At 43.5% G+C, this 24,962-nt stretch overlaps 1 protein-coding gene across 5 annotated transcripts; it reads left to right on the top strand.

Moving 5' to 3' along the window:
* LOC138814918 (centriolar coiled-coil protein of 110 kDa-like) lies at nt 1-24,806 on the top strand. 5 transcript variants are annotated; one of them, XM_070004034.1, is made up of 16 exons: nt 1-153; nt 1,992-2,084; nt 5,090-5,237; nt 6,013-6,141; nt 8,570-10,175; nt 12,430-12,560; nt 13,829-14,003; nt 14,531-14,670; nt 15,171-15,287; nt 17,141-17,242; nt 17,451-17,567; nt 18,122-18,195; nt 19,672-19,734; nt 20,333-20,392; nt 20,870-20,955; nt 22,935-24,806. In XM_070004034.1, exons 3-16 carry the CDS (start codon nt 5,097-5,099, stop codon nt 22,985-22,987), a joined length of 2,994 nt encoding a protein of 997 aa, XP_069860135.1. In that variant the 5' UTR covers nt 1-153; nt 1,992-2,084; nt 5,090-5,096; the 3' UTR covers nt 22,988-24,806. The 5 variants fall into 5 exon arrangements, with proteins under 5 accessions (XP_069860135.1, XP_069860138.1, XP_069860139.1 ...); XM_070004037.1 differs by having other exon boundaries at nt 12,433-12,560; XM_070004038.1 differs by lacking the exon at nt 20,870-20,955.
* The last annotated feature ends 156 nt before the right edge of the window (nt 24,807-24,962 follow it).

A 24,962-nucleotide genomic window follows, 5' to 3' on the forward strand; every position in this document is an offset into this window, starting at 1 on the left:
GAGTCTGGGCGGTGGCGGCGGCGGCGGCGGTTGCCAGGAGCCCGCGTTGCCGCCTCAGAAAACCCGTACTATGGCGGGGAGGCGGAGGAGAAGGCGGCGGCGGACTCAGTGGCGCGGTGTCATAACCAATTAAACCATTTGCCTGCTGACCAGGTCGGTGTCCGGGAGAGAAGCGCTGGCGGGGCCCAGCGAGGGGAACCGGCCCGGAGGGTCTGAGGGCGCGCGAGGCGGGCGCCGGTCCCCGGGAGCCGTGGGCCGGCCGGCGGGGGATGCTCGATGCGGGCCCCGCCGGTGGTCCTTGTAGCGCGGGGCCCTGCCGGGGGAGGGGCTGGGGGGTGCCAGACCCCCTTTACTGGGGAGCGTTCGCGGCCATGTTTCTTCTCTCTCCGGCGGTGCGGGAGGGGAAGGCGTCCCCGGGGTGCGCTGGCCATTTCTGCGCGCGCGGGGAGCGCTGTTTACTCCGCCGTGGCCACGCCGGGGCTGGGACGTGAGGGTAAGGGGACAAATTGTGTGAGGCGAGACCCTCCCCCATTCCTACCTGTGCCCCCCCCCCCACCAGACCCCCATCTCCTACCTCACCCCCCGTCCCCCACCTCGCTCCCATATTCCCCCACTATCCTCCACTATTCCCCTACCTCACCCCCTTCGTCCCCAACTTCATCTCCCTCCCCCCCCCCCACACCTCCTTATTCTATCCCCTCACTCCCACCCTCCAACTCGGTCAGCACCTGCCCCGTCACTGCCTGCCGTCTAGGAGGGGAAGGGGTCTGGAATCCGCCAGGCAAAGCAAGGGCGCACATGGTCCCTTTTCTCGCGTTTGCCCCCCTGTTCTTCCCAGGACTTCATAGGCAGGTGATGAAAATCGCCATCACTCGTTTCTTCCCAAGAAGAGCAGTTCCTCCGGATTGATTGATGCCTGTCCCGCCCTGTATGCTAATTACCATGCAGGCATTAGTTTATTGGGTTCTCCCCCCCACACTCCCTTAGTCTCCCCACTTCCCATCTTCTCCCCACTCTTTGGGAGCAGTATCCTGATGATCCCGGCTTTACAGGTAGAGGAAACAGGTGCAGGGATGGTACCTGGCTTGTCATGCTGGAACACTAGATTGCACCTATATGAGAGAAAGCTCTCCCCCCCCCCCCCCCTTCACTGCCACTATAAGAAGTTGGTGCCTTTGGGAGAAATGATGGGTTAAAAGAAAGAAAAAAAGAGAAGCAGCTAGATCTGAGTCTGCATTATGTTGACCATTTCCAAAAGAGTAAAGGGAAGCAGCAAAAAGGATCATGAGCCCATCGAGTTTGCCGAAAGGCTCATTTGGACAAGGGTTGGTCAGTCCCTACCTCAGATATACTGGGACAGTCCAGGCATGTCTGAGCCTGCCACCCCTGACATTAATACAAGTGGACTAGTAATGCCTGCCTCTAAAGTATGGGGCAGGAGATTTGTGGTTGGGATGGCCTTGTAGTCAAGGCTCCCTTAAAATCTTGCTTCCAGTGATAATTGTGATGTGGGAAAGAGTCCTCTTGCTTAGTCATGCCACTGGACTACTGTCTTTAAGTGGCTACCTTTTGGTTTAGAGGTCCCAGGGTCTCATCTGTGAGGCTACCATTCTCTGAATTCCATTCTTCCCTATTAGGCTCATTGCTGCCTATTACCACTGTCTTCCTTTTTTGGGGGGGGGGTCAGTTGTGGAGCTTGAACTCTGGGCCTGGGCGCTGTCCCTCAGCTCTAAAGCTCAAGGCAAGCACTTTACCACTTAAGCTAGAGTGCCACTTCCAGTTTTCTGGTGGTTTATTGGGGATAAGAATCTCATGGTCTTTTCTGTCTGGTCTGGCTTTCAACCATGATCCTCAGATCTCAACCTCCTGAGTAGCTAGGATTACAGGTGTGTGCCACCAGCCCTTGGCCACTATCTTCCTTTTTCCTCTCCTGGCTTACATTATTGTTTGAGCTAATTACCCAAATTCATTTATTTAATGCTTTGATCAAGTGCTTATTGTGTGTGACTGAGAAGGTACCTGTTCATATGGAGGAAGAAGACAGACAAAACCTAAGGAAATAAACAAGATAATTTCAGATAGTGGTAAGTAAGTGATACCTGGGAAGCATCTGGGTAGTGTGCTAGTGAGTGAGTAGGGTTCATTTAGAAAAGACTCGTGGTGGGGTGTGTGTGTGACCCCTTTGAGGGTGGGACATCTGAGCTAAGATTGAAGATAAAGAAGGTCCAAGTCTGGGACTGGGAATGTGGCTTAGTAGTAGAGTGCTTGCCTAACACGCATGAGGCCCTGGGTTCAATTCCTCAGTACCCCATAAATAGAAAAAGCTGGAAGTAGCGCTGTGGCTTAAGTGGTAGAGTGCTAGTCTTGAGCAAAAGAAGCTCAGAGACAGTGCTCCGGCCCTGAGTTCAAGCTCTATGACTGGCAAAAAAAGAAGAAGAAGTAGAGGAGGAAGAGGAGGAGGAGGAGGAGGAGATCGAGGAGATCCAAATCTGTGCCAAGATCTTTTGGTCCTTTTCATAGTCCCTTAGTACAGTGGCCTTGAATTTGGCTGGTTAATGCCAAATGGTTTGTAATAATCCATCACTGGACGTGAGCAGTATAGGATATCAAGTGCTTTTTTAAGAGAAATGAGTCTATGAGGTTGTTAAGAGAAAAAAGTGGAGCTATTGCTATAAGCACAGCTTATTTACTTAAAGTCGCTAGACTTTTACAATTGTATTACATGCTTGGTTTGTATAGCTGTACATGGTTTGTACAAGTAATCAACTTGCATTCTTTGTAATGTTTGATGTATTGTTTGTGTTAAAGTTCAGTGGTGCAGTGTTTGCCTAGCATGCACCAAAGTGAATTGAATTCATACTACAGAGCAAGACCAAAAAAAATTACTAAAATTTTTCTTGCATCTTCTACATATTCTGATTGTTAAGCTATCATGATATAAGTGGAATAAAATAGACACCTAGAAGAGAAAACTACAGTAAAAAATGGTTATGCACAAAGTGTTTTACTTTTTTTTTTTTTAAGTTAGGTCTGGACATGTTCCACCATTGTAGGTGTGAAATTAGTATCCTCCGGTCTTGGATGGCAAAGGGGTCCTGAAATCAAGTCTTGGCAGAGGTGGCAGCCATTCTTACCTTGCAAAATGGGAAAGAGCATGTTTTATTTTTTTTTGTAACTAGAGAATCATTTGTTGAAGGTCTTTCTTTACCTAATGCACATAGATAAAATTATAGTTGATGGAATGGTAAGACGAAGTTTTGTTATTGCTAAAAGTGCCGAAAATAGCAAAACTTTTTTATCCTCTCCGGGCCATAGCTCTGAATATGTTCTTCTTTCTCTTATACTATAATTTGTCCTTGACACACAGTGTAGTAAAATTTAAAGTACTCGGAGGCCTAGGACAGTTGCACATTCTGTTTCATGTTTGTATATCCCCCATGTGAATTAGATATCCCAGTCTTTTTTTCTGTTACATAGTTGATTGTTTTCAGATATAAAATGAGCAGTATTGCATTAGGTTTTCTGTTTGTACAGTTTATCAGTCCCCTGCTATTGTGCCTCTCATAATGCCCCTTTTGTTGGTTTCCCTTGTCAATTTAAAAGTCATTGGCACACATAATGCTGAGAGAATGGGCAATCAGTGCACAGGGAGTGCTTGCTGCATAACGGTGCACGTGGTAGCTAATTCTTGTGGTAACTGGGATTTTCATAGCTACCATCAAATTTCCCCAGAAATTGTGAAATTACTGCATTTGTTCTTTTCTTTCCTTCCTCCCTTCCTCCCTTCCTTCTTTCCTTCCTTCTTTCTTTTTTTGTCGGTCGCGGGGCTTAAACTCTGGGCTTGGGCACTGTCCCTGCGCTCTTCAGCTCAAGGCCAGTGCTCTACCGCTTAAGCCACAGTGCCACTTCCTGTTTTCTAGTGGTTTATTGGAGATAAGAATCTCACGGATATTTCTGCCCAGGCTGGCTTTGAACCTCGATCCTCAGATCTCAGCTTCCTGAGTAGCTAGGATTATAGACGTGAGCCACCAGCGCCCAGCTGCGTTTGTTATTTTCAAGAAAGCAACCATATATTAGAATTACTTTCAAAGCCAATAGGTTTTCTTTTTTCTACCTATGAGTGGGTTGGTGTTGATGGAGCCAAAGTGTAATCTTGAGATGCATTGGTCTTAGAATACCCTTATAGGAAAATAGTTTTTTAAATTAAATGGTCTTGGTTGGGCCCTGGTTGACTCATGCCTGTAATCCTAGCTACTCAGGAGGCTGAGATCTGAGGATCATGGTTCAAAGCAGGAAAGCCTGTGAGATTTATCTGCAATTAACCCCTGGAAAACCAGAAGTGATGCTGTGGCTCAAGTGGTAGAGTGCTAACCTTGAGCTGAAGAGCTCAGGGACAGCGTCCAGGCCCAGGGTTCAAGCCCCACGACTGACCAAAAAAAAAAAAATTAAATGGACTCTTTTAAGTGCTTTCTGTTTTGTTGAGAAGCATTTCTACTTTTGTATGATACTATATTTTATGTGGAGAATAGATAAAACAATAATCTGTTAAAGCAGAATATTCTTTCTCTCTTTCTTTCCTTTTGCTAGTCCTAGGGCTTGAACTCAGGGCCTGGGCACTGTCCCTGAGTACTCTACCATTTGAGCCACAGCATCACTTCTGGCTTTTTCTGTTTATGTGGTACTGAGGAATTGAACCCAGAGTTTCATGCATGCTACACAAGCACTGTACCACTAAGCCACATACCCAGCCCCCAGAATATTCTATTTTTATAATCTTGAAGTGACTAAAATGGTGGGAAGCTGCCTCCCAGAAGTTTGCTCCATGAATTCTTAGTGCTTTCTAAACTAGTTACATTTAGAGATTGTAAAACTGTCCATAGCACTTGAATATGTGAAGCAAGTCCTGTCTGGATGGTTTTGGGGTGTGTTCTGTCTCTTTGTTAGCTACCCATCACCACAACAATTGTGGGAAGGCTAGTTCTACCCAGGGTTTATAAATTCATGGAGTAGTTTGTGCTCTGCACAATGTACCAAATAGTTAAAGTTTGTTTTGTCAGCATATTAAAAATAACATTTTAATTTTATTTAGTGAGAAGATGGAGGAGTATGAGGAGTTCTGTGAGAAGGCTCTTGCCAGATTGCAGGAAGCATCCCTGGCCACAGAGAGCTTCCTGCCTGCACAGTCCCCGGGTGTCTCCTTGATTCGCTTCCATGGAGTGGCTGTGCTTTCTCCACTGGTAACGTCTTTTCTCCTGACAGCAAACCACTCACAGAAAAACCCATGTGTTTGCATGCTCACATGCTAGCTAGTTCTGGGGCTTGAACTTAGGGCCTGGACACTATCTCTGAGTTTTCTTGCTCAAAGCTAGCACTCTGCCACTTAAGCTGCAGCTCCACTTTTGGCTTTTTTTTGTGTGTGCTTAATTGGAGATAAATTTCTCATGAACTTCTATGCCTGGGCTGGCTTTTGAACCATGTCAACCTCCTGAATAGCTAAGTGAGTCACCAGTGCCTGGCCTGGTCTTGTTTCTTTTATCATTCTTTTTTTATTTTTATTTTTTATTTTTTAGTGAAGCAGCAAAGGGGCAACGTGCACACTGATTAGAAAATCATAAAAATCTGAGATGTTAGAACACAGACCTCACTAAATGAAAAACTAAGAGAATGAATTTTATCTCTGGTTATTTTAGAGCATTTGATAAGTAAGCAATTGTCCCCCCCCTTTAACTTTTCCAATTGAGAATAGTTTACACTCAGTGCAATGCATAAATGCATAGATCCTGAGTGAATTGTGGCACATGCCTGTGTGACACATACACAGTGTTCTCAGCACAGAGAGGTCTTCCATGGTCCATGCCTAGAACCACCCAACCACTAGTCAGATTTCCTTCTGCTTTGATTAGTTTTATCTGTTGCACATGGATGTAATTGTTCTGATAAAATCGAAAAAAAACCTTCCTGATTTTTGTTTTCATCATTGAAAAATAATTACCCATTTATGATATCTTACAGCTTAACCTTGAGAAGAGAAACGAAATACAAGAAGAAAAGCAGAAAGCACTTGAAAGAGAAGCAAGAAGGCAGGTTACTAGGAAGAAAGCTTTATTGACGCGTGTTCAGGAGATTCTTGAAAATGTTCAGGTGTGTAATCCAAACCTTAGAAATAAGACATCATTAAGTAAAGCTTGACAATTTTTTGAGACTATATTTGTACTTCACTAATTACTGAGATGCTTCACTGTTACCTTTGGGAAGCTTTATAATTTGTGTCATTCCGTTTTTGTTACTCGAGAGAATTTACTTGCTTGAGGGTGATCCTCAGTACTTGAATCAAAGGGTACTTAGACAGTGGAGCTATATACTTCATATAATTGCTCATTGTCTATGTCTTATGACTCTAAAAGCGTTGAATTTTCAGTGGCAAAATGATAGAATTGGCCATTGTAGTAACATCTGACCACATCAGATTATCGACTAAAGGACCTTCTCTTTCTTTGCCAAAGTAAATAACGGCTCTTCTTTTTTTCTTTTTTTCTCTGAAAATCCTGCTTTTAGTTATGCAAACTACAATGTAGAGTAAATAGAATTGCCTACTTACATTCTTAGTTCAAATTGGAATCATTTAAACATCTACACTTTTTACAATTATTATTACTTTTTATTTTTTTATTATTATAAAGGTAAGGTACAGAAAGGTTACAGTTGTGTAAGTCAGGTAATGAGTACATTTCTTCTTGGATGATGTCATCCTTTCCCTCACTTTCCCCCAGTTTTTCCCTCCCATCCCTACCCACAAGTTGTTTAGTTCATTTTCAACATAGTGTCTAGTGAGTACCACTGCTGCATTTGTTCACTCTTTGTCCCTCCATTTACAATTATTTCTATTTAACTTGAGTGTGTACAGTTTGCTTTTAGGTCTGGGTCATTTTGTGCTAAAAAGAAAACAAATGAGTTCTGATGAACATATCATTTTACCACACATTACACTATTTATTGGCTACTTTTTTTTTGCAACAATCTTGAGGGTTTGTTTGTCTTTGTGATTTCTACCAGGTGACAGGTATTTATGAATCTTAGGTATCCCTTTAATTCTGTATGTTGTGTGTAATGTGGGCTTGGCATATTATATTGAAAAGTATAATGTATAAACTTAATAAAAAGATAGTTTTTTGACTTATTAGGTGTTTCCTGTAATTGCAAAAAATGGCATATTCTTGATCTATTGAGAAGATACCAATTATTCAGCTAATAAAATACAGTAGTAAAATTATTATTAAGTCCAAACACTTTTTGTTAAAAAAGGTCACTGTATTGAGACATTTCATATAGTACACATAGATTTCAGGGGTCTGGGTTTACCTATAAATCAATGATAGATTTAAAAAAAAATTGAACTTCTCTAACCAAAGCTCACTTTCATTGTTACAAAAGCATCTGCTGAATATGACAGATGGGAAATGTGAGCAGTATTATTGTTGCCAAACCTCTGAGCAGGTTTGTGGCTTGGTGAATGCCATCCTTCTTTTCTGTGCGTTGGTCCTGAGTGTCTACTAAGTACACCTGGTGCTGCGCACTGCATACTAACTGGAGAGCACTATGCATCTGGGATTTGTAAGGTGAGACAGGAGGCCATATGTACAAAACAACCCCAAAATCTTTTACTGTTCAAGATTCTGGACTTTAAACTCACATGATAATTCTGTAGTGATTTCTCTGTTTAATATATATCTGTATAAACACATTTTCTTTTTTTTTTTTTTGTGGTGGTACTGAGGCTTGAACTTGGGCTTTTGCTCTTCCTTGTTTTTTTCACGCAAGGTTGGCATGCTACCTCTTGCTACACCTCCATTTCCAGCATTTTGCTGGTTAATTGGAGGTAAGAGTGTCTCAGATTTGTCTGTCCAGGTGGTTTTGATCCTCAATCCTCAGATCTTATTCTCCTGAGTAGTAAGATTATAGGTGTGAGCAACAGGTGCCAGGCTGGATGAACTATTATTTACTACAGATTTGCCTTATTGTAGGGATTTTTCTTGAAACTTTGGCATGAGCATGTGGGAGGCAAGAGTCATATTACTAAATTATTTTCTGTTTAATCTGTGTCCTAAGCAAGTTTGTTAAAGAGGGAATCATTTATGTAAGGCATTTACTTCTTTGATATTTATTGCATGTTATTTTCCATAGATGATATTGTCTTAGGAGGAATATAGTTAGTAATATTAATAATAATGCAGAAGAGAGTTAAGGAAAATACTTTAATTCTGAGATCAAATATATATTCAAGTATATATTTGTATATTCTCTCAGGTATGTATATAAATATGCGCATGGTATGAGTTTCCAATTTGTATTAGATTGGACAGTTTTCTTTTTTCTCTTTCAATAAAAAGGATAACCAATAGCTATTTTTATAGAAATTTGATCCTCCTGGTATAATGTGGAAACAGTTCATTCTTTGTGTTTTGAAATGCCAGTACTCTGAAACTTCAGTTTCCATTTTATTTAATAAAAATAATGAAATCAGAGACTTTTTGTACAGTGGAGACATACTAATTTTTATGTCCTTTTTCAGGTTAGAAAAGCACCTAATGCCAGTGAATTTGAGGATTGGGAGACTGAAGTCAAAGACTTGAATGTTCCTGCTGCTTTCCCAAATAGCTTACCCAGGCCTGCTGAACGCTCTACATTAGCAGAGCTTGAAAACATACCTGGAATCTTGCCAGTTGATGATGAGGACCAGCATAAAACTAACAGAATGGATTTAGCTGGAGATGCAGAAGAAGTTAATTCTCTGAAGCAGTGTGATGGTTCAGATATTGGCTCTGCAGAAAATGAAGCTTCTCCAAAGACCTCAACACCCCTCCAGGACACTCTCATTTCCGATGGTCTCTTCTCAACCAACGAAGAGCAAGATCCCTTGCTTTTGGCGGAGGTCAGGACCCCAGATCCCTACATCATGAGTCTGCAGAACTTGATGAAAAAATCAAAGGAATTTCTAGAGAGGGAGGAGTGTCGACGCAGCCTGAGGAGTGGTGATAGGAGGAGTGTCAGTGAGAGTCACTCAGACAAGGAGAATGATGCTGCTAGAGCCGGTGCCTGTGTGAAGGATAAGGCCCCACTGGCAGGCAAGCACTGTGGCTCCCTTATTCCTGACAAACCAAGCCTTAATAAGTCCAATGTTCTCCTTCAAGGTGCTTCTTCTCCGGCAAGCAGCCTGAGCACCTCCACCTTAGCTGGCTTTTCTAAAGGAGATGCGCCTGCCCGACCTGGCCGTCCCTCTCTTCCGGATCCTGAGTGTGATGTTAAAGTCAGGCCCACTTTTGTTGCTGAAAACAATGTCATCAAAAGTCTTACAGGTTCATATGCCAAATTGCCTAGTCCAGAGCCAAGTATGAGTCCTAAAATGCATCGGCGGCGTTCCAGGCCATTATCCGCATGTCATATTCTTATCAATAACCCAATCAATGCCTGTGAATTAAGTCCTAAGGGCAAAGAGCAGGCAGTGGACGTAGTTGTTCCAGTCAGTGATGACAAAAGAACAGGACCTGTGCCAAAGTTACCAAGTGATGTAGCGGGGGTGTGTTCAAGCAAGGTTTATATCAGCAAGAATGCATCCGAAGCCACAGAGGATCTGGCTGTGGGTAAATCAAGTCAGCTGTGTCCATCTCTAGGAAATCAATTAGAAGACAGAGTTACTCCTGGACTTGGTACTGTGGAAGGCCAGATGCCATCTGGTGAGAGCGGGGCATGCTGTGCTGCAGTGCCTGATGTACCTGAGCCCTGTGCCACCAGTCAGTGCCTAGGAAGTCACAGCTTAGGAGCTGGAAGTGGGCCCAAGCTGGCTGGGATGCCAGAGAAGGGCTGGAATTCACAAATGGAACTGAATAAGTCTTACGATGTGAAACACCCGTCTCCCTTACTGACACAAACCAAGAGCTCCCGACAGCAAGTGGCCACACCTACAGTGCCCTGTGGAGATGAACAGCTTTTGGATAACAGTTTTGAAAAAGTTAAGCGGAGACTTGATTTGGACATTGAAAGTTTGCAAAAGGAAAACTGCCCTTACGTAGTAACAACAGGAATGGTTGAGCAGGAAAGGCAACATTTGCCAGAAAAAAGATACCCCAGAGGACCTGTCTACATTAACAAGAACAAAATCTTAGATACTAGCACCAAAGGTAAGGAAAGGGACACATCTAATATCTTCCAAGAAAGTGGCAACTTTCTTATACTACTTTTTTTTTTTTGGTCGGTCGTGGGGCTTGAACTCTGGGCCTGGGCGCTGTCCCTCAGCTCTTCAGCTCAAGGCCAGCGCTCTACCACTTGAGCTACAGCGCCGCTTCCGGTTTTCTGGTGGTTTATTGGAGATAGGAGTCTCATGGTCTCTCCTGCCCAGGCTGGCTTTGAACTGCGATCCTCAGATCTCAGCCTCCTGAGTAGCTAGGATTACAGGCGTGAGCCACCAGCGCCCGGCTCTTAAACTACTTTTAATTGGCATTTGGCAAAGTAAAAATGGTTCTCTTCATCTGTTCATAAGAGTGCTTAATTTCATTTAACTAGAAAGCGCTAAAAAGTGACAATTTATTGTCACATGGTAAGTTTTCTTAAAGGATTTTTTTTTCCCCTCAGTCCTGGGGCTTGTGAACTCACGCCTGGGTGTTGTCCCTTAGCTTCTTTTACTCAAGGTTAGCACTTGAGCCACAGCACCACTTCTGGCTTTTTCTATGTATGTGGTACTGAGGAATTGAACCCAGGGTTTCATGCTAGGCAAATACTCTTACCACTGAGCCATATTCTCAGCCCTTAAAGGATTTTTTATTTAAAATTAATGATGAAGCTTTCATAGTCCACTTGGTATTACAGAAAAAATTAATGACTGAGAAAAACAATTCTTGCACAACATTTTAATTAAGCTATTGCTGTGACACCTTTCCTTGGTTTGTGATTTCTAATGTTTTTGCCTGTTTGCTCTTAGACTTGTAATGAGGTCTTCCTGTTGGTAGCCCTTTGGTGAGCACTTAGAGGAAACACCACAAATAATGCTGAAGAATAGTTCTTTCTTGATAAACTTGATTTCATATTTCTTTCTTTTGCATCTAGTTCCATAAACAGCTTTGTCATAGTTTATACTTCATTCCTGATATGGAAGGCAGAGATGAAGTAAATTAAGTTCTTAGCACTTACAGAAAAGTTATAAGGTTAGGGCAGAATGCTTTTAAGAGAACTCTAATAAAACAGTTGATAATTGGGGCACCAACTTGGATCCACAGCTGCCTCTGTGAATAGGAAAAGTTGCCAGCTTGATGGTTCTGGTACTGTTTTGACCAGTATTCAGAGTAGGGCTTTGCCAGGGAGGATGAAGAGGCACTGTGGTGCCATGGCTGCTCGCTGAGCTCTTGAGACAGTGTCTGGAGGACCCTAGGCAGTGGAGCAGTGGAGCTGAGGAGCTTTTTCCTTTCTTGCTGAAGGTTTTAGATCTCTGGCATAGGAAGAACTACAAGGCAGGCTGGATAACATGTGTTTAGGAACAAATTATAGGAAGCCTCTAGCAGTTGGATACTATCCCACAGTACACTGGTCTTCAATAAAGTCATTATTTAGAGTGCTTCTTTGATGATCCATCAATATAGATACGCAGTATCTCAGTACTTCAGTGTGGGTGGTTCCCTGCTTTCTGTGTATCAGCTTGCAAGTCATGATAATCTCTTTTAAAAAAATCTTAGGAACTAAAATAGCTAGAATTTTAAAAGCCAATCTTTTTTGGAACCTCAAGATGAGAAAACTTTTCAACTATCCAAGCAAATTTTAAAATTCGAAGCAAAACTACAAGGGATAAAGCTGGGTGTTGGTGGCTCAGGCCTGTAATTCTGGCAATGTAGGAGGCTGGGATCTGAGAATCTCAGTTTGAAGCCAGCCTAGGTGGGAAAGTCTTGTGACACTCTTAACTCCAGTTAACTAGCTGGAAATAGAGGTGTGGCTCAAGTGTAGAGGGCCAGCCTTGAGTGACAAAGCTTAGTGACAGCACCAAGGCTGAGTTCAAGCCCCGGGACCACCACCCCACCCCAAGAAAATAAATAAAAATACCAAAAAGTCCACATGGTACAAAAGCAGAGATATTGGAGAAGGGTAGTGGTAAACTGCAGTCGAGTTACCTCTTGAAGCTGTGAGGCTGGAGTTTGCCTGGACACATCATCTTGGCTTCACTGGTTCCTGGTGAGACCTACGGAGTGGAAGATGTGGAGATGCGTCTTTCCTTATTGGCTGACATGAGAGAAGAGGGAGTGGCAGGTGGGATGTGGCTCCCACTGGTGACCTGGCTGGGTCAGGTCCAGGATTCCTCTGGGCAAAAGCATAACCCAAATGGGAACTGTGGGGTATCAGGTAAGACCTGGAGGGAGTTTTCTGAATTTGAGGGGACACGTTTCTTTTCAGAAGGTGAGGAGATCCTAAGAAGTAAGATGTTAGCATTTGAAGAAATGCGGAAAAGACTAGAAGAGCAGCATGCCCAGCAGTTGTCATTACTCATCGCTGAGCAGGAGCGGGAGCAGCAAAGACTGCAAAAGGTGAGGGGCTAGCTAGAGCACAGGGCCATGGAGTGAGCGGAGACCGTGGGTAGCATATTTATAATTCTTTTCTCCTATCTGTTTTAATCTAAGGGGTTGCTGATTTTGATTCTTGGAGGTGTGTGTGTGTGTGTCTGTGTGTGTGTCTGTGTGTGTGTGTGTCTGTGTGTGTGTCTGTGTGTGTGTGTGTGTGTGTGTGTCTGTATGTCTGTGTGTGTGTCTGTGTCTGTGTGCATGCATGTATACTTGTGTGCACCAGTATTGGGACTTAAACTCAGAGCCTGGTGGTCTTGACTATTTTACTCAAGGCTGATGCTTGACCACTTGTGCCATAGTTCCCCTTGCAGCTTTTTGGTGATTAGTTAGGGATTAATGTCTCACGCTTGGACTGGCTTTGGCTTTGAACTGAGATCTTCTGTTCTCAGCCTCCTGAGTAGCTAGGATTATAGCTAGGAGCCACTGGCAGTTGGTCATGGATAGCGTTTTTGTTGTTGTTGATCATGGGGCTTGAACTCAGCTTCAGCTCAAGGTGAGGGTTCTACCACTTGAGCCACAGTGCCACTTCTGGTTTTCTGGTTGTTAAATGGAGATAAGAGTCTCACAGACTTTCCTGCCTGGGCTGGCTTTGAACCGCGATCCTTAGATCTCAGCCTCCTGAGTAGCTGGGATCATACGTGAGAACCACCAGCGAGGCATGGATGGTATTTTTATTGTCAAAATGTTAAAATTTAGATTTTTATCTAAAAGTAATTGTTTTATTAAAAGGGTTCTTCATTGCAACTTTATTTTTATTCCTCTGCATCTTTAATTCAGAGATTTTAGTATTGATAAAGACAATAGATGCTAAGCCGGGTGCCGGTGGCTCATACCTGTAATCCTAGCGACTCAGGAGGCTGAGATCTGAGGATCGAGGTTCAAAGCCAGCCCCAGGAGGAAAGTCTGTGAGACTCTTATCTCCAATTAACCACCTGAAAACTGGAAGTGGTGCTGTAGCTCAAGTGGTAGAGTGCTCGCCTTGAGCTGAAGAGCTGAGGGACAACTCCCAGGCCCAGAGTTCAAGCCCCACAACTGACCAAAATAAAATGTTGAAAATTAGATTTTGCAAAAATAATGCCTGTTTAAAAATATAAGTTGTCATAAGTTTACTTGAGGGAGGAAAGCTTAATTCCTGTTAAGTCTGGGTATTTTTGGCTAGGCCTGAAGTGATACTCCTTGGGGATATAATTAAATGAGATGTAGCATGTTAAGAGTAAATGGTTAATCTCCAGGAAATAGAAGAACAGGAGAAAATGTTAAAAGAGAAAGCCATGACAGCAGAGGTCTCAGAATCGAGCCTGAGCGCTGCAGCGGAGTTGGAGTGGAGGAAGAGAAGTGACTCTGGCTTGCTAGAATCAGTGCTGCCCCAGGTGGACTCGTTCCGAACTTGCGGTCCAAACAGTTCTGGTGAGTGCTTAAGCCCGTTCCACGTGCAAACATTACTCTGCAGGAAGATATCTCCTCTGGCACCTTCAGGACGGTGCCTGCCTTCTCTACATCACCCTCCTGCTGCTGTGGGCCAGCTGCTTAATAGCCAGAGAGGATGAAATGGAGTGAAATTTGAGTGGATGAAAGAGCTGAGGCAGGTGGTGGCAAGGAAGCTCTGCCTCGGCTAGAGAACCATGCCAGCCATTCACTCGTGTGGCAGGCAGTGTGTGCCATGAAAACACACTACCTCTCCTGGGTGCTCTTGGATTTCCTCTAATTCCCCAGTGCCCATAGGGGCTTATCTTCACAGCACCAATTATCTTGACATGCTGTTTGTACTCAATAGATCCATCTGGCGCACAAGCTTAGAGTCCGTAAATATTTTAAGTGTGCATGAGGATCGGTTTTGGAGGCAGATGTGGTTCTTAATGACTGGCACAGGGTATGTTTGGATGCTTTGTGTATTCTGATTAGATGACAGCTAGTGCAATGCTGTGTTTTTCTAGGTTTTCCAAACTCTGCCCTACAGTACAGCGTTGGTTCTGCGAATGAAGCACCGTTCTTCCTCTGGGGGTCATCAGCTAGCAGCGTGAGCAAGCGCTCGGTGACACGGCCTTTCGGAAGGGCCCAGGCTAGGTGGTCTCAGGTGGGCACACTTGATGCATGGCTTGCTATTTACCAATTGATCTTAGTTTTAGTAGCTTCACTATTTTAGGCAGTACAAATGAGCATTAGTATTTTTGCCACATATAAAATAGTGGAGTTTTTGGTACAGATGAAACTACACAGAGCAAACACATGGAGAAACTGAATAAGGAAAACAATTGACTTTCTTTCTTTCTTTTTTTTTTTTTTTTTTTTTTTGTTGTTGTTGTGGGGCTTGTACTCGAGGGCCTGGGCACTATCCCTGAGCTCTTTTTGCTCCAGGCTAGTGTGCTCTACCACTTTGAGCCACAGTTCCACTTCTGGTTTTCTGGTGGTTAATTGGTGATAAGAATCTTGATGGACTTTCCTGTTGGGGCTGGGTTTGAACCTTGATCCTCAGATCTCAGCTTCCTGAATAGCTAGGATTACGGGCGTGAGCCACCAGCACCCTGCTGGTACTCAGATTCTTAAAAATGCTCATGTCTCTCTGATTTCTTCTAGGTTTTTAGTCCTGAAGTCCAAGCCAAGTTTAACAAGATAACTGCGGTGGCAAAGGGATTTCTTACCCGCAGGTTGATGCAGACAGACAAGCTGAAGCAGCTTCGGCAGACCGTAAAAGTAAGATTGTGTTTCACTGCCACCCCAGTTTCCATCAGCCCTTTGTCGATAGATGAGCTGATGTTAGTTTAGAGTTTAGATCAGACACTTTCTGCTTACTGTGAGACCAGAAATTTATAAGTTTGATTGTTGGGCTTACTCAGTTTTGTTTTGTTTTTCTTGTTACTTTTTTTTTTTTTTTAAAGAAATAGGATCTTGCTGTGTAGCCCCAGGCTAGCCTTGAACTCAAGATCTTTCTGCCTCAGTCCACTGATTTTGAAATGGCTGGTGGCCAGCATTACAGCATTTGTCATGAATGTTTTCAGTCAGTGATGAAGAAGGCTAGACTTCTGTCTAAGATACTCTAAAGACAAAGCACTGTGTGCCAGAAGTGCTTGAGGATCCCTGTACAGCCCACAAGGAGCGCATGAGAGGTGCACCCTAAGTTCTAGTCAATGCAGACTGGTGACCCTGGGGCTGAGGAGCAAAGCTCATGAGAAGCAGTTGTCCAGGGTTGTTTGCATGGCTGGCATCTTCAGAGGCTGCACAAAGATGCTAGAATTAATCTGGGCCTCAGTTTAGTACCAGACTCTTGTTTACCTCTCTGGAGAATGCACAGAAGCGAAGATTCCTCTTGAGATGAGTGTGCTTCCTTTCAGGGGTGAAGGCATCCCTATTCCCCAAACAGGCATTGTAACCTTTCCCCTCATTCCTGCCCAGTTCCCCACTCCCCCTACTCCTGTGTGTCTCAGCTCACAGGCCTAGTGTCTTAGAGAAGGTGTGCACAGCACAGCCAGGAATTCCACTGTAGGCCTGCATGATGTGGGTAGGGTTTTGGGTAGGTGGTCAACTATAAGTGCTTTGATGTTAATTCACCTGTGTGAGCAAAGGTCATAGTTCCTGCTGCTTGTGACAACTTGCTGTCTCAGTAGTTTCTTTCATGTAAGAACTGCTTTGCACGAATGTGGAGAAGGTGATAAAACGTTTACTCCAGAGTGGACAAAGCACAGGGTCCTTTCCACACTTCTGAGCAGAAGTCAGTCACTGTTACCATGTGCACACTTAGATGTCTAGCGACTGGTGGTGCGGCGCCTGCCTCCTTCCTGTCCTCATACAGCCTCTGTCCCTACCTGGCCATATTAAGCTGCTGCTTGGAGCCTGAGATGGTACCCTTCTCTCCTCTCTTCTGCTGTCATACAGGACGTCTTCCAGCATAGCTGTGTTTATGCTTCATCCGTGGGGGTCTGACTTCCAGGGTCTGCACACAAGGCCTGGCACCCACATGGGAACCTTGCTTCCAGTGCTGCCCTACTGCTAGGTGCTAATCCAAATGGGTTGACATGCTCACCTGCCTGCCTCTTCTTAAGATTCTTCTCCAAATTTGGCATTCATGGCTTCATACAAAGTCCCTTGCAGGCAAGCATTTCAAAGGTTCCTGAATAGAAACTCAGGGTGTAGTGTTGCAGTGAGCCCTGTAATCTGAAGCCATCTCACCAGGGCCTGTAGCTCTCAGCCTTGTAGAGAAGGGGGCATGGAGGCCCATCTTATTCTGTGTGGCCTTGGGGTCTGATGCTGCTGCAGGCCCCTCAGCTGGCCTGGGCTCCAGCAGCTGTTGGGGAAGTTCATTGTTGCTCAGGGGGTGGGACCCAGCAGTCCCTGGCTGTGCCTGCCCCTCTATTACTCAAATGAAGCAGATAATATGCTTTTCCTGCTCTGAAGGAAGTGGTACTTGACTTGTAATTAGTAATAGCTTTACTTGTGTTTCTGGAAATTTTGGACCAACCAAGTAAAAGAACAAAAGGAAACTCTGGTAATCACAAATCTTTCTAGACAAGTGTTTGTAAAGGACTTTTTTTTTAATGTTGTTTTTCCAGGACACCATGGAATTCATAAGAAGCTTCCAGTCAGAGGCTCCATTAAAGAGGGGCATTGTTTCAGCTCAGGATGCCTCCCTCCAGGAGAGAGTGTCAGCACAGGTGAGAGCCCCACCCTATGTTTCCAGAGGCAGCCCATTAGTTCTAGAATAAGTGGAGCCCTGGAAATGGAAGTGCTGTATTTGATCCTCATTTAATCACTGTAAATAGATCTCAGTGAAAACTTTCATAATGCTTTTCTCTGAATGAAGTATGCATGGTACACCTCACGTTCTTATCTTTGAACTGCACTTTGTTCTTTTGCACCCAGTTGCGAGCTGCTCTGTATGGTATTCATGACATATTCTTTGTAATGGATGCGGCTGAAAGAATGTCTATTCTCCATTATGACCGAGAGGCCCGCAAGGAGAAGATGCTCAGGCAGATGGTAAGTGTGTGGGTTCTGGATGACTGAGGTGCTTCTGGGCTTATAGTGCTATGTTCAGTGTTCATTCAGTTCTGTGAACCTTAGCCCTCTTCCAACAGTTCCTGAGCCCAGATAGTTCCCAGGTTCACCAACAGCATTGAGATCTCTAGGTACATGAGAAAGACTTGAAGAGTGAGAGAATTCCTCCTGGTTTTGTGATTGCATTTGGAGTTGTAGCCTTGAAGGTGTGCAGCTGGTGTATGGAAAACTGCTCCTGCCGGGATTTCCTTGTCCCTGCCATGTGGATTTGGCCTTTTGCAAAGAAAATAGGTTACAGGTTAATTTGAAATCCTATATGCCACTGTGTCATTGATCTGTGGATCAGTCAGTGATCTCAACATTGTTGGGAAAAATAATTCAAATATTTAATATTTAGAATCAGACCACTTTTGTTATAAAAGAAAGATAAAGTTAAAATGTGACACTGCAGTTGGGACTGTGCTGCACTGTGTGGTGGGCATTGTTCTAGTGGTGACTCACTGTAAGACCCCCCCCTCCCCCACCTCTCTCTGAAGGATAAGATGAAAAGCCCCCGTGTGGCTCTTTCAGCTGCAACACAGAAGTCTCTGGACAGGAAGAAGTTCATGAAGTAAGTTTTGCCATATTACCTCACCATCAAATGTGAGTGGTCTGTTGGGCTGTTTGTATACTCAAAAGAAAACTAAACACGTAATTTTTCTTCAGTCAGCTGATATAAATCTCTTTTATAATAAGAGAGATTCATTAAAATCTGTGGTAAGTTTGGACTTCCTCTTTATAAATGAATCAGTTACTTGATTTTGTCAGCAGTCAACTCCTGTAATTGGTAGCTAATCAAGCAGTCTTAAAAACAGCTAATCCTGGTCTGGGAAGTTGGCTCAGAGGTAGAGTGCTTGCCTCGTGTGCATGAGGCCTTGGATTCGATTCCTCAGCACCACATAAGCATATAAAAGCTGGAAGTAGTGCTGTGGCTCAAGTGGTAGGACGCTAGCCTTGAACTGAAGAGCTGAGGGAAAGTACCCAGGCCCCAAGGTTCAGCCCCATGACCGACAAACAAACAAACAAACAAAAAAACCACCACCACCACCAACAACAAAAAAGCAGTTAATCCTCCCAGGTGCTGGTGGCTTATGCCTATAATCTTAGCTACACGGGTTTGAAATCTGAGGATTGTGGTTTGAAGCTAGCCTGGGCAAAAAAGTTTGTGAGACTCTTATCTTTTTTTTTTTTTTGTCAGTCGTGGGGCTTGAACTCTGGGCCTGGGAGCTATCCCTCAGATCTTCAGCTCAAGGCTAGAGCTCTACCACTTGAGCCACAGCACCACTTCCGGTTTTCTGGTGGCTTATTGAAGATAAGAGTCTCATGGACTTTCCTACCCTGGCTGGCTTTGAACTGAGATCCTCAGATCTCAGCCTCCTGAGTAGCTAGGATTACAGGCGTGAGCCACCCATGGCCAGCGAGACTATCTTTAAGACCAGAAAACTGGAAATAGAGCTGTGGCTCGAAGTGGTAGAATCCTAGCCTTGAGCAAGAAAGCTCAGGGAAAAGCCGGGCACTGGTGGCTCACGTTTGTAATCCTAGCTACTCAGGAGGCTGAGATATGAGGATCATGGTTCAAAGCCAGCCCAGGTAGGAAAGTCCTTGAGACTCTTATCTCCAATAAACCACCAGAAAATCGGAAGTAGCACTATAGCTAAGTGGTAGAGCACAGGCCCAGAGTTCAAGCCCCACAACCCACAAAAAAAAAAAAAAAAAAAAAAAAAACTCAGGGACATTGCTCAGACCTAAGTTCAAGCCCATGACTGATGAAAGAATCAGTTAATCCTTCAATATTTGATTTTTATGTCATTTAAATGTATTCTTCCTTTGATATCCAAAGATTTTCTGGGGGAAAACCTGAGTATAAGGTGTGCTCGAATATCTGTTAAACCTTTCTGGAAAGTAGTATCGGATACATTTTATACAAGTCTTTCCATTGAACACCCACCTTTGAGCAATGACTAGATCTGTCACACCATTTCACGTTTGTAAATACGTTTTCTTCTCTGAGCACATCATTTATGTCCTTGTTTTTATATTGTGTCAGGGCTGCTGAAATGGGAATGCCAAATAGGAGATTTCTACTTAAACAAAATCCTTCTGAAACAAGGTGAGAAAATCACTTCACCTCAGTGAGAGGCCTTCTTTTGTAAAAAAGAAAAGAAACATAGATGAGTCCCAAACCTCCTTTTTGTTATGTTCATTTTACTTTCTGTCAGTTGGACTTGCTGAGTGGCAAAAATTCAGGCATATTATGGATATTTGTGATTACCTGGTGCTGTTGCTGGCCTTGAGCCTTCTTGTGCTGTGTCCAGGAGGTCTTGAGAGTTCAGTCTGAAGTCTTGGGGGTGGGGTTGGGGGTTATGGTACTTGTGAAAGCTAGCTTAATATTGCTGGCCTATTTTCTACTCTAAAATGTGTTAGATTTTCTTCTCTCAAGCTTCCAAAGTCAGTTTTTGTAAGGTAGAAAAGTAAATGATCTAAGAGCACTAGGGTTATTGTCTGTGTTGGTCCTATCTTCCTAAGGTATGGGATCTTGGTGCCCAAACTCTTACATACCATATTGATAGATGCTTATTGCCTACATTGGCTTGTATCATTGCACAGATGGCTCCTAACCTTAACAGCTGTATCTTCCATCCGTTGAAAGAATAGGGGGAACATGGGGTCTATACTTTCAAATTAATTTGTTTAATTTTTTTCATCAGAGTCCTCCAGCCCAACCAAGGACAGAATGCACCTGTTCATCGGCTGCTTAGTAGACAAGGGTAAGAGTGCCCCTCCTGAGGGATGTACAGCAGTGGAGATTGGCTTCAGGGGATAACCATGACTGTTGTGTTCTCTAGAGGGGACAACTGCTTCCAAATGGGGTGCATTTCACAGCACAGGGAAGAGCTTCCAAATCTTCTTCTTCAAAGATAGTCCTCTTGCTGTACTGTTGGGTACTATATCATAGTGAATCATACCATATCAACATACCATTAGCATGTTTTGCTTTTCATTTCATACCATCTTATTTATTTAAGAATATTCATGTGATAAATTTAGCTTTATCAGAGTGATTCTCCAACAAAGCATGATCAAGGTGTGGCTCTCCCTACTGTGTGCATGCGGAAGCAAAGCATAGCCCTACTATGTACATGCATGGGACTTGGAACTGTTGTTTGGGGTGGTGGCTTTCTTTGAAGTTTGAACATGTAGACTCGAATTGGAAGTGACTCATTAATGTTTTTATATTCAATTAGAACCCCTAAGACATCAGTGAAGGGGGGTGTGCAAAATAGACAGAAGCCTTCCCAGAGCAGAGTGCCTAACAGAGCGCCTGTTGCAGGTGTGTAGAAGCCAGCTCCTAAAGCCATCTCACAGAAGCCTGGTCCACCTGCATCCCTCCTTGCCACCACGGGGCATACTCATGGCATTCCTGTCAGATCCTTTGTGTTAGTGTTTAGTGGTAGCCAAGAAATGGCAGAAACTGCAGTCCCAATGTTAACATCTAGAGTAATTCTGTGGAAAACATATGTTATTATGATTATGACTATATTATTATTTTTTTAAAAAAACTAGAATTCTCCACGCTTAACCTAAGCCCTTTTCTAAAAGAGGAAGAGCTAATGAGCCTTCAGCAGTCTGTGGGCTCAGGGCAGCATGTCTCCCAGAGCCTTTGAACCTGCATCTGACATTGTGGGGGGAGGGGCATCTCCCTCCTTGGAACTACAGCAATTGTGTCCTGTGCACAGCCTGAGCAGTCTCCTCTCTTCCTCCTTAGAGGCAGCTGAAGGTTTCATGAGGACCCGTGATTTAAGATACGCTTATGGTGGCAAGGAGGCCCCTCAGTGCCCAGCCCAGCCCGCTCCTAATCAAATGCTTCCACGATTATTAGGTGTCTTGCTAAGACATTGTGATTAAACTCACTGGGAATTATGCGATCCATTAAAAAAATACCTTGAAAATGCTATGCTTTAACTAAACTGCTTTCTAAACATGTAAAAGGCAGCTAAATTAATCACTAGACCAAATGAAGATTAAACCTTTAATTCTGATCTTCCCATTAGTAACCAATTAGGCAAAATTTGGAACTTGTGTGAGTAAGTGACCTCCAGGCCGGAGAGCAAGCAGCATGTGTAATGTGCGTGCTGTCTCACTCACCCACATAAGTGCTCAGAGGGGACAAGCTGTTGGTGGTGACTTTGAAGCCACTGCTGGCCTTTCACAGGTACGTGGTGACTAAAATTCATGATGTTGCACACAGAAAGAGTAATTCAAGGTCATCTGTTGAAATCACTGTGCTTGACCATCACTGGAGCTGTGGATCCTGCTGGCTTATGAGCCAATCTGGAAGATGACCATTTATGAGAATTAGACCATACCCCATGATCTTCTGGGGATGCTAAGACATTCCAGGTTCTCTTTCCCTAGGTAGCATTACACATTAAAGTGATTAGTGTTAGCTGGTTGGAAAGTCATTTTGGAATTCATTCACAGTGTTTTTTATCATCATTTGTCACAGTGGCCTCTCATGCTCTCTTGTACATTTCACCTCTGCATGTGTCACTCCTGAGCAGGCTTGTGTTGGGTAGCCAGCACCATGGGGGTGCTGGCCAGCAGTGCAGTGAGCCTGGCAGACACAGCAGCCATGTCAGTACTGACATGCAGGAAGTTGGCTCCAAATTACTGTGCAGTTAGTGAGCGTGGAAGCAAGGTTTTCTCTGGACTGTCACTGCAGTAGTGCACACAAGAGTCTATGATTGCTCTGGAAAAGAATTAGTTTCCTGCTCCAATTATTAATTAGGTTTTAAACAAATGTAGAATGAAGCTTTGGTCAGTTATACATGAGGATTGAAGTCTGGGTTAAGTGATTTCTGAAAACTGACTTCTGTCATGATGGCATTCCACATCCTGGACAGATGGATGGACAGAGTTCTGAGTGTTAAAGAATGCTACAGCATGGAGAATTATTTCATTTACTCAGGATGAATTTCAATTTGATGTCATACATTTTAAAATGTCACCTCATTCATTATTTTGTGTGTGACTAGAGTTTGTATGTAGTGAAATTCCAAAGCCATTCATCAAAGCAGAGTAAGAAGTGGCGTGTAGGCAAGTAGCATGGCTGGTCCAGTGAGGAGATCCATACTCGGATGGCCAGGTCAGGCTCAGGGCGGAGGCAGGTGGCAGGCTGGTGACAGGAGTCACCTCAAGGTCACTGTAGAGAATACCCACCCTTGGCCCCTGGCCTGGTAGACATTAAGCACTCACTAGCTGGTGTCATGGGGAATTTCTAACAGAATGACTATTTTGTTCTGTTTCTAGGAGTATATGCAGGAAAAACCCAAAGAAAGCGGCCAAATGTTGCGACAATTTAAGAAGACAGCATTCACTAGGGTGACAACTAGGGGAGGACAATTGTCCAGGTCGTTTTCCTGTCCAAGACTGTCTTATCCTGGCAAAGTGACAGCAAAGGTCTGAGCAGTCACCTGATAGTTTGGTCGGTCTGGCTAGTGCTGGCTCACTGCCCATCTCCTGTAACATTTGGTGTGGATGGAGACAGATTAGTGTTTAGTAATTGTCTCTTCTCTGTGTTTAACGTATACAAACAAAAGTACATTTTGTGTGCCCAGGTGTCTACAGAGAACCCTTTTGTAACTTAAAAAGGACATTTGGATTTATTTTTTAAAAAATACTGAAAATCACAAGTAAGCACTGAAAGGTAATTGCATCCATATGCAAGTTTTTTCTCTCTCTCTCTCCTCCCTCTCTCCTCTCTCTCTGCTGGTCCTGGGGCTTGAACTCAGGGTTTGGGCACTGTCCCTGAACTTTTGTGCTCAAGGTTAGCACTCACTCTACCACTTGAGCCACAGCTCCACTTTGGGTAAGTTGCATTCATTTCTTCATACTGACTGCTTAATTCATGAATTAGAAACTGTTCTAGTCAAAGGGAAATTATTGTTTTCTCATTCTTGTAAACTTGAATACTCAGAATCTTGCTTTTTGGCTTATGGTATAATCATGTGGGCAAACATGTGTGTCAGTTTTGGTCAGAAGCACATGCTCTTGGTCAAGGAGTGTCTGTGAGCAGTGGCTGTACAGGGGGTCTTTTGGGGAGCAGCATGGCCTCTTCCTGAATGCAGGGCTCCCCAGAAGCTCAGAGCTTCTCTGGTCTGCCTACTTTATGTCCCTGACTTAACTTTTTCTTGAATGCTGAGCGGTTTAGGAACACAAAGGGCTATATGATCCTAAATTTACAATTCAGCAGTGGGCTGAGATGCCTAGTCTCACCCACACTGAAAGGCCTGGATGCTTAGGCTGAGTTCATCGCTCAGACTGGGTATTGCCCAGAAAATGTTTCCAAAGGAACTTGGCTTCCTCAGACAGACTCTCTCCCTACTACCTTAGTTTCCAAAAAGGGCTCAGTGATGCCCACCTCAGATTGGGACTGGGCGTGTTCAATATTGTTACCTTGAATTTTAGACAATTGCTGGTATTTTGAAAATACAGCATACATATATGTATATATATATACACACATATATATACATATATACACATATATACATATATATGTGTGTACACACACACACTACCCCTGAGGAATAGGATAATCAGAGTATTTGCTCCAATTTCTGTTCCTCCTGAGAGCTCACTTTGACTCCAGCTGTGGTCTGGAAGTAAACCTGGGGTAAATCTGATTTTCTTTATTAGAACTCATCATTTTTTGACTGAGTGAACTGGGAAATTATAAAACAGTAAAAAAAAAAAAGCCCAAATTACTAATTTTTAAATTTATAAGCGAACTATCTCATCATTTTAATGTGATAAACCATGCTTTATCTTTTTAATGTGATAAACTATGCTTTATCATTTTGAGACTCAGGCTATAGCTTTTCCATTCAGGCCTTTTTATTTAGGACAGACATTAAAAATGTTGGGCATAGTAATGCAAATTAGCTAAAACAATAGCTTGTTAAGTTAAGCATCAGAAACCGAATGTGGTCCTGAAGATAGAAGTGTGTGTTTTACAGTTTTTTAATGTCTTCTTATAAAACAACTTTTTACAAAAGTGCCAGACACTTTTTTTTGCTTTTGATGGAGTTTATTTATATACATTATTTTTGTTATTTTTCTTTGAGTGCAGTGTTCATTCATGTAAATTGTATTTATTTTTATACTTTAATTTTCACTAGGTTTGCTTCTTGGCAAAGGCAAAAAATAAACTTCATGTTAAAGGAATCTTGGTTTGGTGTTTTGTGCTTACCGAGGCGAGGGCACTGGAGGAGCGGGAAGGCGGCCCTTCCCCTCTCCCCCTCCCGCACCCGTCCCCCACGTCAGCGGCCACTTTCC

This window comes from Dipodomys merriami, unplaced genomic scaffold (assembly GCF_024711535.1).
Source record: "Dipodomys merriami isolate MVZ:Mamm:240054 unplaced genomic scaffold, mDipMer1.0.p SCAF_62, whole genome shotgun sequence".
In the NCBI taxonomy this organism is placed as follows: Eukaryota; Metazoa; Chordata; class Mammalia; order Rodentia; family Heteromyidae; genus Dipodomys; species Dipodomys merriami.